This window comes from Blastomyces dermatitidis (genome assembly GCF_000003525.1).
Source record: "Blastomyces dermatitidis ER-3 genomic scaffold supercont1.3, whole genome shotgun sequence".
NCBI lineage: Eukaryota > Fungi > Ascomycota > Eurotiomycetes > Onygenales > Ajellomycetaceae > Blastomyces > Blastomyces dermatitidis.
In genome coordinates, this window is record NW_025544776.1 from 5087036 (window position 1) to 5102085 (window position 15050).

The 15050-nt window shown below is 34.4% G+C and overlaps 2 protein-coding genes across 2 annotated transcripts; both read right to left on the bottom strand.

The window, feature by feature from the left end:
* Positions 1 to 5057: 5057 nt before the first annotated feature.
* On the bottom strand, positions 5058 to 6469 carry BDCG_03316 (uncharacterized protein; the record flags this gene model as incomplete). The annotated part of the gene is made up of 5 exons (XM_045418911.1): positions 5058 to 5426; positions 5611 to 5780; positions 5837 to 5870; positions 6020 to 6028; positions 6104 to 6469. The coding sequence occupies 5 exons, from the start codon at positions 6467 to 6469 to the stop codon at positions 5058 to 5060; spliced, it is 948 nt and encodes a 315-aa protein (XP_045275380.1).
* Positions 6470 to 13739: 7270 nt separating this feature from the next.
* BDCG_16722 (uncharacterized protein) lies at positions 13740 to 14699 on the bottom strand (the record flags this gene model as incomplete). Its single annotated transcript, XM_045425917.1, has 2 exons — positions 13740 to 14342; positions 14394 to 14699. The coding sequence occupies 2 exons, from the start codon at positions 14697 to 14699 to the stop codon at positions 13740 to 13742; spliced, it is 909 nt and encodes a 302-aa protein (XP_045280383.1).
* Between the last annotated feature and the right edge of the window lie 351 nt (positions 14700 to 15050).

A 15050-nucleotide genomic window follows, 5' to 3' on the forward strand; every position in this document is an offset into this window, starting at 1 on the left:
GATAGTTCATTTAACCAGAGAAGGAATGATCTGTGTAATTCATATAGTGCTCATAGAAGTTTTAATACATGATTTGTACACTTCAAATTTTGCATCCTCTTCAACTTTCACCATTTATCAGATAGTTCCACATATACTAGCTCATCAATATCACTATTAATGAAGACATTGATTCCATCTAGCTGTTTCATATCTAGATCAAATGCTGCTGTTAAAGCTAACAAGATTCAGAGATCTCTGGCAGCTAGTGTGTGAGCTTTTGTAGTGAGATCTGTGGTTGATTGAAGATCTCCATGTATGCAGATGTGAGCTTTGTATTTCAAAAGAAAACCTTCATCATTGAATTTGTAGATGAATACTCATTATAGAGAGATAACTGAGACATCTCTCTGTGATCTGCTAGTAATTTCATATGTATTCTGCAGAGATATACTATCTCATTCTCACTTAACAGTGTTCTCAAATTCTTCATGATGTGGGTGTTTTTTGACATCTGCTCAATGATTTGATGAATCTGGCATTTGAGATCTATGAATTCTTGAAGTCAATATGAATGCTGTTGATGTAGCTGTATTGTTGATAACTGTGAAAACAGTATTAGAAATTAAATTTTGAGACTTATTAAAGTCTGTGTATGAATTTGAATAAGAGAATGCATTATTGATTATTTGATAAGAATTGTCTTTGACAATTGAAACTGTCACAAGATGAACAGCTCTGTGTTTTCAGGTTCTGCAGCCATCAATGATATTTGCTTCATCAAAGTCAGCACTGATATCATGAGCTCTAGGTGCAATGTTCTGTGTTCTATTATCTATCACAGCTGAATAAGTATTAATATCAATATCAGAATCTGTTGGCTCTGGTGTTGAATCTGATATAGAAAGGATTGAAACATTATTTTTCTCCTCTATTTTTTCAGAGCTTTGAGCATTTTCTTCAGAGTGAAAAACATCAATATCTGCATCTATAATCTCTTTCAATTGATTGATAGTAGTCATCAATGATTCTCAAACTTTCATATATAGAAGCTTCACCTTCTTAGATACTCAATCTCTTAGTTGTCTTTCAATGTAGAGATCTTCTGAGTTGAATTTTCTATTCTCATCAAACATCACATCTCTTGCTCTTATCATCTGTTCTAAGTGTGGAATTCAAATTTGATAGATGTTTGTTGAATCATATTCAACTAGATATTCAATATGTGCTCAGGAATCTAGCTTCTGAGAGTGGTTTCTATTAAGAACTTCATCTAGTATCTTTGCATAGATGTGATATCTGTAGATTTGAAGATGAGCACAGAAGTGTGGTTCAATTTGTAGGAATTCTTTCAATACTTGTAGAGATGACTTTCAATCTAGGATTCTAGTTGAGGTTTGATTCACTAGGTAGGTGACAGCAAGTGCAATCTCAGGAAATAGTGATTGTGACAGAAGGGATTCTATTCATAGAGTTCTTGTCTTTGTTATTAATATTACTTCTGCTTGCTCTGCTGCATCATTTTGTTCATGAATATACTCTGAAGAATACTCCATCTCTAGGCCCTCATCATTCACTCAATTTATGAAATCATCTGCTTTCTTGATTACAGTATCATTGTCAATACAAATGATCTTTGTAGTACAGTTGAATTGACATTTAATTCAATTGATAGCTTGTCTAAGAGCTTTTCAGATTTCTGATTTTCAGATAGCTGTTATAGCTATATGGAAATGTAGATAATCACACATGAAATGTATGAGATAATGCTCATCATTATAGCACTGTGTAGGGCCATGTGTGATATCTGTGTGTAGGTGTTCAAATGATATTTGAGATCTAACATGAGAATGTCTAGATATTTGATTTTTTGCATTAGATAGATGACAGGGTTTGCAAAGCTCAGTGATAAGCTCATCTGCAGCATCTTCTAGATTGATGATTTGAACATCAGTTGCATCATTTGTAAGCTTTTGAATGATGATTTTTGATGAATGTTCTAATCTCTTATATCATGTAGACTGAGTAGCTATAGAGATCTTAGGTTTTTAAGAAGGTTTTATGCATTTTGACAGGTTGAAAGAAGAATGATTTGTAGAAGTTGAAGAATTTGAAGATTTTGTTTTTTCAGATATAGTGATGTTAGTTGTGTGTGATGTGATAGCTGCATTGACTTCAGTAGTGAATTTTTCTGATATAGTTGAGAAAACAGTTATATCACTATATTCTGTAACTAGCAATCTCTCAAATACTTCAACATGTGTAAAGATTGTATTATCTGTGTATTTTCACAATCTGAAGTCTTTTCCATCATAATAGATGCCTTCTATATGGAAACACAGTTTCCATGCAATGATATTTATATGGAAATTTGAGATGTAAGCCACATTGATGAGATTGACATTGAACTGCTTTTCTGCTTCATTTATCATGATAGTTCTAACAGTTTCATAACCTTCAACTTTAGTGCTGGAATTGTCTGTATAGACTTCCGCATTCTCATTCGCAGGTGTAAAGGATAGAAAACATGTTTGATTATTGCATATATGCTGTTCCACACCAGTATCAAAGATTCAGGAGTTTCAGAGATAGAAGCAAGAATGTGAAGAGTTCATTGATATTTTTCAGATTTGCTGATTGATAGATTGATTATCAATAGATAGATGATCAATAGATTGATGATCAATAGATTGATGATCAATAGATTGATGATCAATAGATTGATGATTAATAGATTGATGATTGATAGATTGATGATTGATAGATTGAGAAACTGATTGCTTCAGAACTATTCCTTCTATAACTGCTTCATTGACATCTATCATATTCATATTCATGAATGAATCTCTAGATATCACATGATCAACACATCTCTTCAATTCTTGATTTTTAAGAGCTTGATCAATCTGAGTTCTCTTCTCCTCATTTTCCTTTCATTCAGGTGGCTTTCTTGATGAATTGAGATAGTAGCACTGAGTGTATCAGTGACAGACTCTGTAGATGCAGTTTCTGAATGTCACTGATGTTGATTGCTGAGATCTTTCATTAAGAGTAGCAAAGTTCATAGATTTATCTTCTTTGAGAATACTCATTTCTCTATACTGTTTCTTGAAGTTCTTAACTAACTCTATCAAAGATATAACATCTTTATCACATTGAACATTCTTAGCCCATGCTTGTGCATAACCTGCATCAATAGCTAGGTTCACATTTAAGAAATCTTTCTTCAAGTTGAACTGTTCAGCTATATCTGCCTCTTTGATATCATCTTTGATGAGTGATCAGTCATTTAACCACTTCTCTATACCTCTGTTTTTCAGTGCTTTGCAGAGATCATGATATCAGGTTCTCACATCATCTTGATAGTCTGCAGTCATGGGTGAGAGACAATCTCTTAATGAATAAATAATCTTCTTCACATCATCATTCTTGCTATGTACATGTTGTAGCTCTGTGACATTCACTGTTCTTTATATGACATCTTGTATCTTTGTCATACCTTCATTCAATTTCTCATATTTCATATATTTGATTTTCCACGCAGTGACCTTGATATCATATGCTATCTTAGCCTCCGCGGTGGCTTCTTCTGAACTCTCGGGTTTCAGAGGTTCTTCTAGTTCAGAGAAGATATCAGGTTTATTAAGATTGATGAAGTCTGATACCTTCTTATTCTTTGCATATTCTAGCATATGCTTGTACCAAAGTTTTCAATCTCCAGGAACACTAAGGTGTACTGTCACACTAGACATTGTCTTGTCTGTCATATCAGTTATATTGAATGAATTGAGGAATCAGTTCAAGTATTTAAGGATAGATATGATCAGAATTCAGAGTGTATATCAGTTGAGTATTTTGAAACATATACAAGTGAGAATCTATCATCTCAGTTCAAATGATAGTTATCAGTTTGAATGAGGACAGGAATCAGGAATCAGGTATGATATAACAGTTGAGTAGATCAGACTGTATACAAATGAGAATCAATTGTCTCAGTTCAAATGATTGTTGTCAAATTTGAATGAGGATTGAAATTGATGATGTATCACACTTCTCTTCAGATGCTGCTTACTGAGAATTGAGTATGATATAATGGTTGAGTTGATCGGACTGTATACAAATGAGGATCAATCATCTCAGTTTGAATGATTGTTGTCAAATTCAAATGAGAATTGGGATTGATTTATCACACTTCTCTTCAGATGCTGCTTACCGGGCTCATAACTGTTGAATTGAGTGTCATGAATGAATATATTGAAGACATATGAATCTTATCTGTATCAAGATCTGCTTGTTATATTATCTGTACACTATCTAATATATCTATTTCATACAAAAGATGGAGCTATTTATAGTAAAATATATGTGCGAGCCAAGAGAGCTAGCATAAGCGAGTATTAGATGAGTGTTGTAGTAAGCTGATGATGATGAGAAATATTGTAGTAATATGATGTTGGTGGCGTTCAGTAATACGATGTTGGTGGCGTTCAGTAGTGTATAACCTCTTTTTCCTGACACAGCCTCAGGGGAAGACGTGACCATACTGTAACGTATCACTGCGTATTAATATTACGGCCAACCGGTAATACCAAAACCTTCACGCGCCGAGAGTGAGGAACCTTGGAAACAATGGAGCCCGAGTGGGATAGACTTTCCTGATGTCGAAGTGTCAATTTCAATATAATTGTGCCTTGTTGTGCAATGGAGAACCAGATATTACCATTACTGAGAATTTCAAGGATTGGGAAAGAGAGAACTCCACTTGAGGAAGTTTGAATTCAGCAAAGTTTATCATCAAAAAGGAACAAAGACTTAAAATGATTTAAAATTTAAAATGAACAAGTGGAAAGATTCAAATAAATTAATGGGGTGAGTTTTGAGAAAGCATCCAAATCAGTCCGTGATGCCTTAATTAAGCCTTGAGTGTTGTGTAACGGGAAACACTGGATAGCAAAAGTGGATATCTCGAAAACTTGCGTGTAACAAAATCATCTTAACATCTTTAAGCACTCACCACCCGGGTACCACTTTCTATATGAATACAATCTATATACCCTTAGACAAATTTGACATATATATCATCCCGAAGAGCCCATATCCTCCACAGCATCTGGCCGATCCCAGCTAGATGTTTCCAGCCCTCTCACTCGATCTTCGATCTCCTTCACCTTCAAACCCCACGTCCGCCTAGATTCTTCCTGCAATTCCCACGTTTTCCGGAACTGGTCCATCATGAACGGCGGCAGCGTCTTTACTTTGCGCCCAAGCTGGTAGTCATATGTGACAATGTCCTCACGACAACGTGCGGCAGGCCGCTGATGTGCCTCGGAAAGTATTAGAACATCTAGCTGGAACGATGAATATGAAGAGGACTCTGGAGAAGAAGGCGCTGGAGGAGGATGTGATAGCTTGTGGTATACGCTTATTTTATCTGGAGCGGTCATAGGCTGCACATTTTGATTTTTTGAAAACGCCAGCCCACTAACGTTAGCAGTCATGTTGTGGTGGCTGTGGCCGTGCAGGTAGTTGCACTGGCTGGTTCTATTCGACTTAGACGAACTGATCGCACAGCATATCCAGGTATATGATACATGTACATCACAGTGTGCGAAATGGCCTCTTGAAACTTACAAATTTATAATCTATCTTGATGCTTTTCAATATCAAACCCACTCCGGTCGAACCAAGAAGGTTGATCCATGCCCTCCTGTTGGCACGATCCACGTGGGTACCAATGTTTCTTGCCCAATTGACCCGTGCGGTCTCCGCATATCTCACGTACGCTACATTATTTACGTGGCCTGAAAATATCGCGGTGGGATTAGACATCCGTTACTTGTGTATATGGGAGCCGAACATGGCGGCTTGGCAGGGGAACGGAGAGCTCTACCCTTATAATTGGCTTATTTCAGCAGGTTGTACAGTTCAAATGAGCTTAGAAAAATGATCGAGAGAGAGTACACAAATGGGGCACATTGTGTATATCAACTGTAGCATATTGCGGTCACGGGGGTAGAAATGGAAGAGAGAGGCTACACACCATGACATCCTGTCAGGTTCGGCGAAGGGCAGAGTAATTAGCCTATCAAGCCAAACTCTAGCAATTGAATGAGCAGTTATATACCATTTCCCCCCACACGACATTGTGGCGGTAGAGGCCCCGCCTCTCTACCCCCGTGAGAAACCCTTCGCTCCCCGCGGTCAACTCCCGCCAATCCCGAGCTAGAACCTGGAGGATCTCCCCCGCCTCGTTAACTTGGTGTGACTTCAGTCCGAACGCAAGGCATTTTCCTAGCCGCCCTTTAATCGTCGATAGCCATCTCGAATCGAATTCACGCGTAACCGGAGCAGATGGAGAGGTGTGAGAAGATTGATGTACGGCAGCACGGGCATTGACTGCAGCAGTGCTCGTAACGGACCGACTGTTTGGGGGTAACAGCCGGAGCTGAAATTGAAATTTTTGCCACGAAACGGGGCGAGGGACAGCCATTGTCTTGTCCAGGGTATCTCTGGGCCGTCTCTAGACAACAGCGTTGTTTAGATAGAACTTACCTCACACAGGACGGCTTTTCCCAAGTTTCTTGTTCTTCTGGCTCAGATCTGAGGTCGGCTTCGGCTTACTTCCCGACTGGTGTGGGATGGTTAATCTGTTGTATTCGGTTGGAAGAGCTAGCTATATTTATATGACATATGAGATCACGTGTAGGCGGAGCAGTCGCTATGGCAACGCCACTGGGGCAGACACTACACCCTCGCATCGCCATGCGAGGTCTCAAATGCCATAAAAAAGATCAATCATCTCTTACAAATCTAGCTATGCCATCCTTGAATCCATCTAAATCATGCTATCTACATTGAGTTTGAGTAGTATTCTGTCCCTCTTCATCTATAAAACCTAGTAAATCAAGGAATTGATAAAATGCAATTGTAGCGGGCTGCGCCCGATCAATCATATAGACTATTCCATTACTCCGTACACTCCATAGATTCCTACCGAAAGCTCCGATTCTCGGCCGCCGATCCTCGGCTGAGGAACCCACGGAGTTCCGTTCCTATTCTCCCACTCCGAAGCTCCACCTCATACGCGTATAAATATCCACTTCAATTGCTGATTCCCGCACTTTCTCTTTTCCTTCTCTAACATTTTCCACTTTTGTTATATAAGACCTATATCTTAATGCTGATCTATTCAGCGTAGGCTTCTTACACTTGAAAAACATTCATGTAAGAATAAGTGCTCGCAGTTGTTTATTCAGATGTTTGCAGCTTGGCGTGATATGTACTTGTAAGAAATCCCGCTCCTCGCGGAGTCGCGGATCCTTTACCCCTATTCCTATCTTGTCGCGTAACCAATAGGGTTAGCGGCCCTTGGCTACACACAACTATATAGACTGGAGTTCATGAATACTATTTATAACTCAGCTTGAATACTATTAACTGTGCCATGCTTACTCACTCTCTGTAGTGAGTGCGCCACAGTGTACGGAAAACCACACTGTAAAGAAAATATTTTCAATATCTTCATTCTTCATATTCAAATAATCATTATTAATTATAATCATGTCTAAATCTTCTAATTACACTGAGAAGCAGTTGCAAAGAGCTGTTAATATATATAAAAATAATTCAAAATCAAAAATCATGTCTCTGTTGCAAGAATTCAAAGTCTCATATATCACCTTGTATAAGAGAATCAATGAGAAGAAATCAAGAACTATGAGAGTTTCACTGAATCAAGCATTGAATGACAGTCAGAAAGAGATAATTAAGATATAAATTCATCAGTTGAATATTAATTTTTACTTATTCATTATTAAGTATATCAAAGCTGCTGTGAACTGCATGTTGAGATAGTATTATACAGATTCAGAGACTGCATCTCTCACAGTAAGTAAGATGTGAATATATTGATTTATCAAATGCCTATCAGATTACAAATAAGTCAAGTAAAAACTCATGAATCTAAAATAATGCTTCAGATCTCAACATATATAATGATAATAATAATGTATACAATCACTTTACTCTGTCATCTGCAGATTAATTATCAACTGTCTTCTCATAATTAATCTCTTCAGAGATGATTGCAAAACTACATCATTAAATTAATACAGCAGTCAAGATCTTAGAAGATGTGAAGAATACTCTTACATCTGATTTGACAAGATAATTGAACAAGATCTTCAAGAGTAGCATAATTCAGATGAAATTGAATGCATATTATAAGAGTGAACTTACAAATTATTATTAAGTAAATAGATATCAGGTCATTAAATTCTTCTGCAGACAGGTGCAAGTAGATGAAGTTCTTACTATTAAGAATGTCAATTGTAAGATTGCAATCTGTAGAGCAGATGAGATGAAAAAGATATTTAATAAGACTCTTCAATTAATTGAAATCAAATCTACAAAATCTACAGTCACTCAATCATAATAAGATAATTCTATAGAATCTTAACTTACAGTGAATTCTACACCTTCTTATGAGTATATAGATAATCTTTATATTATAGATAGATGTAATAATAATTATTAATTAATTTTTGAAGATTACTATATTTAAAATATTTTCTTTACAGTGTGGTTTTCTATACACTGTGACACACTCACTACAGAGAGTAGACTGGCCGCTGAGACCATGAATTTCACATTTGGTTTCATTTGATCTGATCTCATACATTTCTTGGTGTGAATCCCGCTGGGACTGGCTATTAAAAAAACATGTAATTATTATTATTATTATTCTTCAATTATAGATGTATGCAGTCAGAGACTATGACATCTACCTGAGAACTTTAGTTCTCAGGGTTTTTTCTATGTCTGTAAAGTTAACTATTATACATTCATCAATTTCAGATATGCAAAATCAGAAAATTCCAGCTCAGAATACAAAAACTGTTTACAAATTGCAGTGTTTTAACATCTTTTGATACTTTGAAATCATTTGACAATATCATGACAAAAGAAAAGAGAAAAAGAACACAGTCTCAAAGATAGACACATTAAATAAATAGATAGAAAGAAATTGAAAGAAAAAGATAAAGAAAAAGATAAAGTAAAGAGAGACTATAACAAAACAAATTATTAAAAGAGAGTGTATAGCTGTTTTAACAGACTATATCTGATTTATTTCCTCCTCTTCATACTCAGATAATTCTGAATTTAGCCATTTTCTTGTAGCTGCTTGAGTTTCTGATAGAAAGTCTATTAAGTATTTAATTCCTGTCTCAGTTGAGAATAAGAATCTCATATTTAATTGATTTAGATCATACTTCTCTTTCAATCTGGCTCTGAGACTATTGTATAATGCACAGTGCATTACAATATGCTCAGGATTCTCATTTGTATTGCAGAATGAGCATTCTATTGAGTCAAATCTATCATCAAATCTTTGTATATAAGATTTGAAATAGCCATGTCCTAGTTTCAGCTGTATTATAGATGAGAATATTTTCTTTTTACATTTAATTGAACAAGATTTCCACTTGGGTTTTGTTTCAAATCTTGAATAATGTATACTCTTCTTTTGTTTCTGCCAGCTTTCATTTCACTTGTCTAAACAAGATTCTTTTATTTTTCTCTTTATAAAAGACCAGGACACAATTTTTTGAATAGATCTGCTTAATTCTGCACCCTTTTTTGCAGCTGAATCAGCCAATTCATTACCATGAATATTCATGTGAGCAGGAACCCAGTGTAGATGAATTATCAGCTTTGATGTTCTTCTCTTTTGAATTTTCAAAACAGAGTTTAAGATCAGTTCAAGATTCATTTGACCATTATGAATCTGACTATTTCTAAGTCTTTTTAAAGCAGCTTGACTATCAGAGAATATTCATACCTCTTTCAAACAATTTTCTCTTTTATGAGATTTTATTTCAATGAGTTTGAAAGCTTTCACTATTGCAAATAGTTCAGCATCAAAGACTTCACATTCAGAGCCTAGATTCCAGAAATCTGAGATAAAATTAATATTATCTTCAGTATAAGCAATGCCTGCGCCTAATCTATTCAAGTTCTCATTTTTTAAGCCATCTGAATAAACCAGAATAGAGTCTTTTATATTGATTGTAGAAATTCTCTTCAAATGCTATTCATATTCTTTCTCTTTTAATAGTTCACTTATTTGTAAGTCTATAAGAGATTCAAGCTTTTCTCTCCAGAGAGATAACTTCTCATGATCAACTTTTTCAACATTTAAAGAAGAAAATTGATTTTTAATCAGAGAGCATAGTCTGTACAGTTGAGAAGACATTTTCTTTGAAGAATCATTTTCATTTCAATCAAGAAATCTATTTCAATTCAGTTCATTTCCAGAGTTAATTGATGAAAATGAAGAAGAGACTCTTTCTCTGATTATATGATTTGAGCTCATCTTTACAACTCTCAGAGCATAGTTCATACAGGTCTTTTCAAATCTAATAGCAGGAGGAGGAATTGAAGCTTCAATTTCCATTGCTTTAATAGGAGATGATTTGAATACTCTCAGAATTCTTCTCAAGGCTCTGTTTTGCAGACTTTGAAAGAGTTCAGTGAAATTCCCTTGATTATTCCATCAAACTTGAACATTATAATCAGCTACTGATGTAATACAGGCTATATATAACTGTCTCATAGCCTGGAAGAATAGACCTCTCTCTGTATTTGATAGTCTGATTATGTTGTTCAATAGTCTTTCTGCCTTGACAAGTTCTTTGTTGAATGTGATATTTAAAATTCAACTTGAAGTTTAACTATACTTCTAATCATTTGACATTTACACTGGGTTTAATCTCTCTATTTAAAAGAGTTAGAGATAGTTCTTTCTCTTTGAGTCTAGAAAAGAAATGAATTAACTCAGTTTTATTCATATCAAATTGAATTTGATTGATATCTGCTCTAACAAAGATTTTCTTTGCAGCTTCTTCAATTACTTTCAAATTCTCTTTGATAGTTTTTGAGCTGTAGACTAGATCAATATCATTCACATAACTCAGAGATCACACTATTCTCATATTTCTATTTTTAAATAGATATGCAGTGTATATTGCAAATAAAATGAGTGAGATTGAAGATCTCTGTGATACTTCTATTTTTATCTCAGTCTTGTCTTATTTCATTTCATCAAAGAAGAGTTGTATAATTCTTTTAGATATAAAACAGTTAACTCATTTTATTAGAGAAAGTGACAGTTTTAATATCTTCAATGTCTGAATTAACTTTGACTTTGAAATATGATCAAATGCTCTCTTTATATCAATAAAAACTGCAGTTGAGACCAGACCCTCATGCTTTGCTATTTGAATATCATGAATAACTGAGAGAACAGTGTCAATTGCAGAACACTGTTTTCTATCTCTCATTTATTCACTGAATAAAAGAGAATCATCTATAGAGCTTATAAAAGATAGTTAAGTAGCTATTATCTTTTCTAAAACCTTTTCTAAACAGTTCAATAGAGATATTACTCTATATGACTTAGAAATTGAAGTTTTTCTATTAGGTTTTGCAAGAATCACTCCAGTGGCTTCTCTTCAGCATTCAGAATGATATTCATTTTTCAAGAGATTGAAAAGAGCTCAAATATTCATTCTTTAAGTAGGAATATGTATTTTGAATAATCAAGTGATTAATTGAATCAGGACCTGCAGCAGTTTTAACAGAACTTGAGAAGATAGCTGACTCTAATTCATCTTGTGTAAGATCAGGCCATTCCCAGTCATTTTCATCAATGTAGTTGAGAAGTGATATATTCTCTTCCTCTGAATCTGAATCTGAGTCTGATGAGTTCTGAAAGAGAATTCTCATGAAAGCTTGACATTTTTCCTCAAAAGAGTTTGCTGTATATGATTCATTCTGAAACTCATATTCTAGAGCTGGAAGTTTTGCTACACTTCTTGTTTTAGTATAGTTAAAAGCTTTAAAAACTTCCTTCTCTTGTGCTTCTTCAAGAAATTTATTCCAGCAGTCTGTTTTAGCTCTTTTGATATCTGAAAAATATTCATTTCTGACAGCTTTGAACTCTTCATCAGATATTACATCATTTTTTCAATATCTTCTAGCAGTAGCTAATTCTTTCCTTTTAGATGAGATATTCTCATTCCACCAAGGTTTTGAATACTCAGAAGATTTTCTTTTTGAAATATTATCTCTAACACTTGTTAGAATAATAGATGTAATAAGCTTCACTCTATTCTCAAGCATTTCATTTGAGATATCTTGACCAGAATTTCAATATAGCTCATTCTGTCTTTCAGATTTTAGCAGTTTTATGCTTTCTTCAACTGCTTTCCAATCAGCTTTTTCAAAGTTATACTGATTAGAGAGAAGAGGATTTTCACTCATTTGTTTTTCACTCAGTTCAATATTAAATTGAATAATCTCATGACCTGATTCTGATGTCTCATTTGAATCAATAAACCAGTTTACAAGTCTTCTTTCCATTAGATTTTGTGACATGAAGGTTAGATCTATAATAGACTTCTGTTTCATGCCTTTTCTAAAGAATGTTTGTTGATCAGACTTATTAATCAAATCTATTGAATGCTCAAAGGTTCATTCAATCAGATTATCAGCTCTCACTGCTCTCTTGCATTCTGAATTCCATCAGGGATGATGTGCATTGAAATCTCCTGCAATTATAGAGTTTCTTGATGGAGTTATGTTCAGAAATCCTCTATCAATTGTCCAGATATTGTTATTTTTCTTCAATGACTTTTCATTATAGATATTTATGAGCTGTATAGTATCAAACTCATTTTCTTTATCTATAATATCACCCACCAGAATATCAGGGTCAGACATGATATCAAATCTTAGATTAAATTGATATCTTGATCTCTTTCTTCCATAGATCACTACTCTTGACTTTATCTCAGACTTTTGAGGTAAAAAGCAGTAGTAGCTTGAATGAGAAATAACATATTTTTGCTCAGCATCAAAATTCAGCTCCTGAAGCAGTATAAAATCAACTTTTTGTTCAAATGCAATTTGAAGACAAGAATAAATACAATTTGAGTTTCTATCCACATTATTTTGAATAAATGTGATTTTTGAAGAGTTTTTAAACTTTTTTTGTTGTTTTTGTTGTATATTCATACTAAAAGAGAGTAGAGTAGAATCTAATCACTATCATCAGATAGTAGATTATAACTGTTCTGAAAAGTAGGAATCTCAACTGCTTGCATTATATCTAGTTTATCATCAGAGTCATTTCTCAATTCTCTAATCTTAACAGGAGTTTGAGAATTCAAGTTCTGTTTACATTTAGCTGGAGAGTTGGAGTTTGAAGACTTAGATAGTTGAGAGTTTCTTCTTTTTGAGCTTGCAGTTGTGAGTTTACTGACTTGACTCTTCTCTTCAGTTCTAGATTGACTTTGAGCTTCATCTTTTCTCCAGTTCTTTTGAGTTCTAGGAGTAAACATACATTCTTTTGAGCTAGATGCATGTTTTTCTTTGCAATTAGAGCACTTAAGCAGAGTGTGTTGACAAATTTCACCTCTTTTTGAGCATGTTTCACATTTATACTCACTAGTTTTGTGATCTCTGGCACAGAATGCACATTTTGAGTCTCTAAAACATGAGATTGCAAAGTATTCATATCTTTGACAGTTTGAACACTGTGTTTGAGCTTTGAGGTTCATCCTTGAGTCTTTGTATTCATGAACTCTCATTTTCAAACCTGCTACTCTTACTTCAGAGATCTTTGACTGTTCAAGTGTTTTTATATATACTAGAACAGAGGCATTTCTCCTGCTTTGTCTGAACTCAATTGAATTTAGCTATACAGGCTCCTTTCTCAGTTGAATAGAGTTGTATTCTTTCAATTCATTTTTGAGAAGTAGCATTCCTTCTTCACAGTCAAAAATTTCAACTGGAATATCATGAAGAATGAATTTGCTCCACTTTTCATCTCTTTCAGATAGAATTGTTGTATTTAACAAAGATTCTACTGCTGACTTCCAGAGATTCTCATTCTGAATAAGGAATTCAGCACTGAATTCAGGCATTGTAGTCAGAATGATGGAGTTTCCAAAGAATGATGATTCAATTGAAGCTATAACTGGTTTTTGAACTTCAATATCAGTCATTAACTGAGAAAAGAACTGCTGGTTAATTTCATTTCTGATTCTGAAAATGAGATTTGAGTTTAGCTTGTTTCTTTGCAGAATGTCCTGGTTTGAGACTTTGAGAATAAGTCTTCTATTTCTGAAGATTTGGAAGTTTTTCTCTTTTTGCATTTTCTTTTCCACTTTTCTATGAATAGAGGCATGAGCAGTATTCTTCTCAGTTTTCTCAGAATTTTGAGCAGGTTTTGAGACAGTAGATTTAGAGACAGCAGATTTAGAGACAGCAGATTCAGCTGCTTGAGCATATGTTTTCTTCTGATTCAAAGAAGAAGAAGAAGAAGAAGTAGAAAAGAAAGAAGAGCAAACTGAAGAGTCAGTGATTGTATTAGAAATTTTCAAAGTTTTTTGAACTGTGTTTGAAATTCCAAGTTTGAACTTGATCACTTCCTGTAGTTGTCTAGCCTGAGCATGAAGAATTAACAGAACTTCTTCATTCATCTCACTCAGACACTGCTTTCCAAGAATTTTACTTGCTTTTTCAAGTTCCTGTATTTCAAGAACTTGTTGTTTCTCTATCTCTTCTTTCTTTCTTCTCTTCAGAATTTCAATCTCAGGAATAGCATTTGAGAAAGCATCTTTTTCCACATCAACTGAGTGTATTTTTGAACTCATTGTTCTTACTCAATGAAAAGTTGGTCAGACTAATTCAATTGAGATATTTATTAAACTCTTTTGAATTGAAAAGTTGGTCAGACTGTTTCAATTAAGAGGTTTCTAAGTCTGTTTTCAATTGAAAAGTTGATCAGACTATTTCAAAAGAAGAATCGCAGACTTTTGTGTATAAAACACCTGATTTTTTTCACACTAGTTCAGTAACTAGGTTAGATTTTTGAAGAGAATCTAATAAACTAAAATTGATTTTTAAGATAAATCAATAAAATCTTTACAATCTCTTTCTTGAGATACAGTGAGGAAAAGTATGATATCAATTGATAGTAAATCAGATGATATGACAGTTTTTGA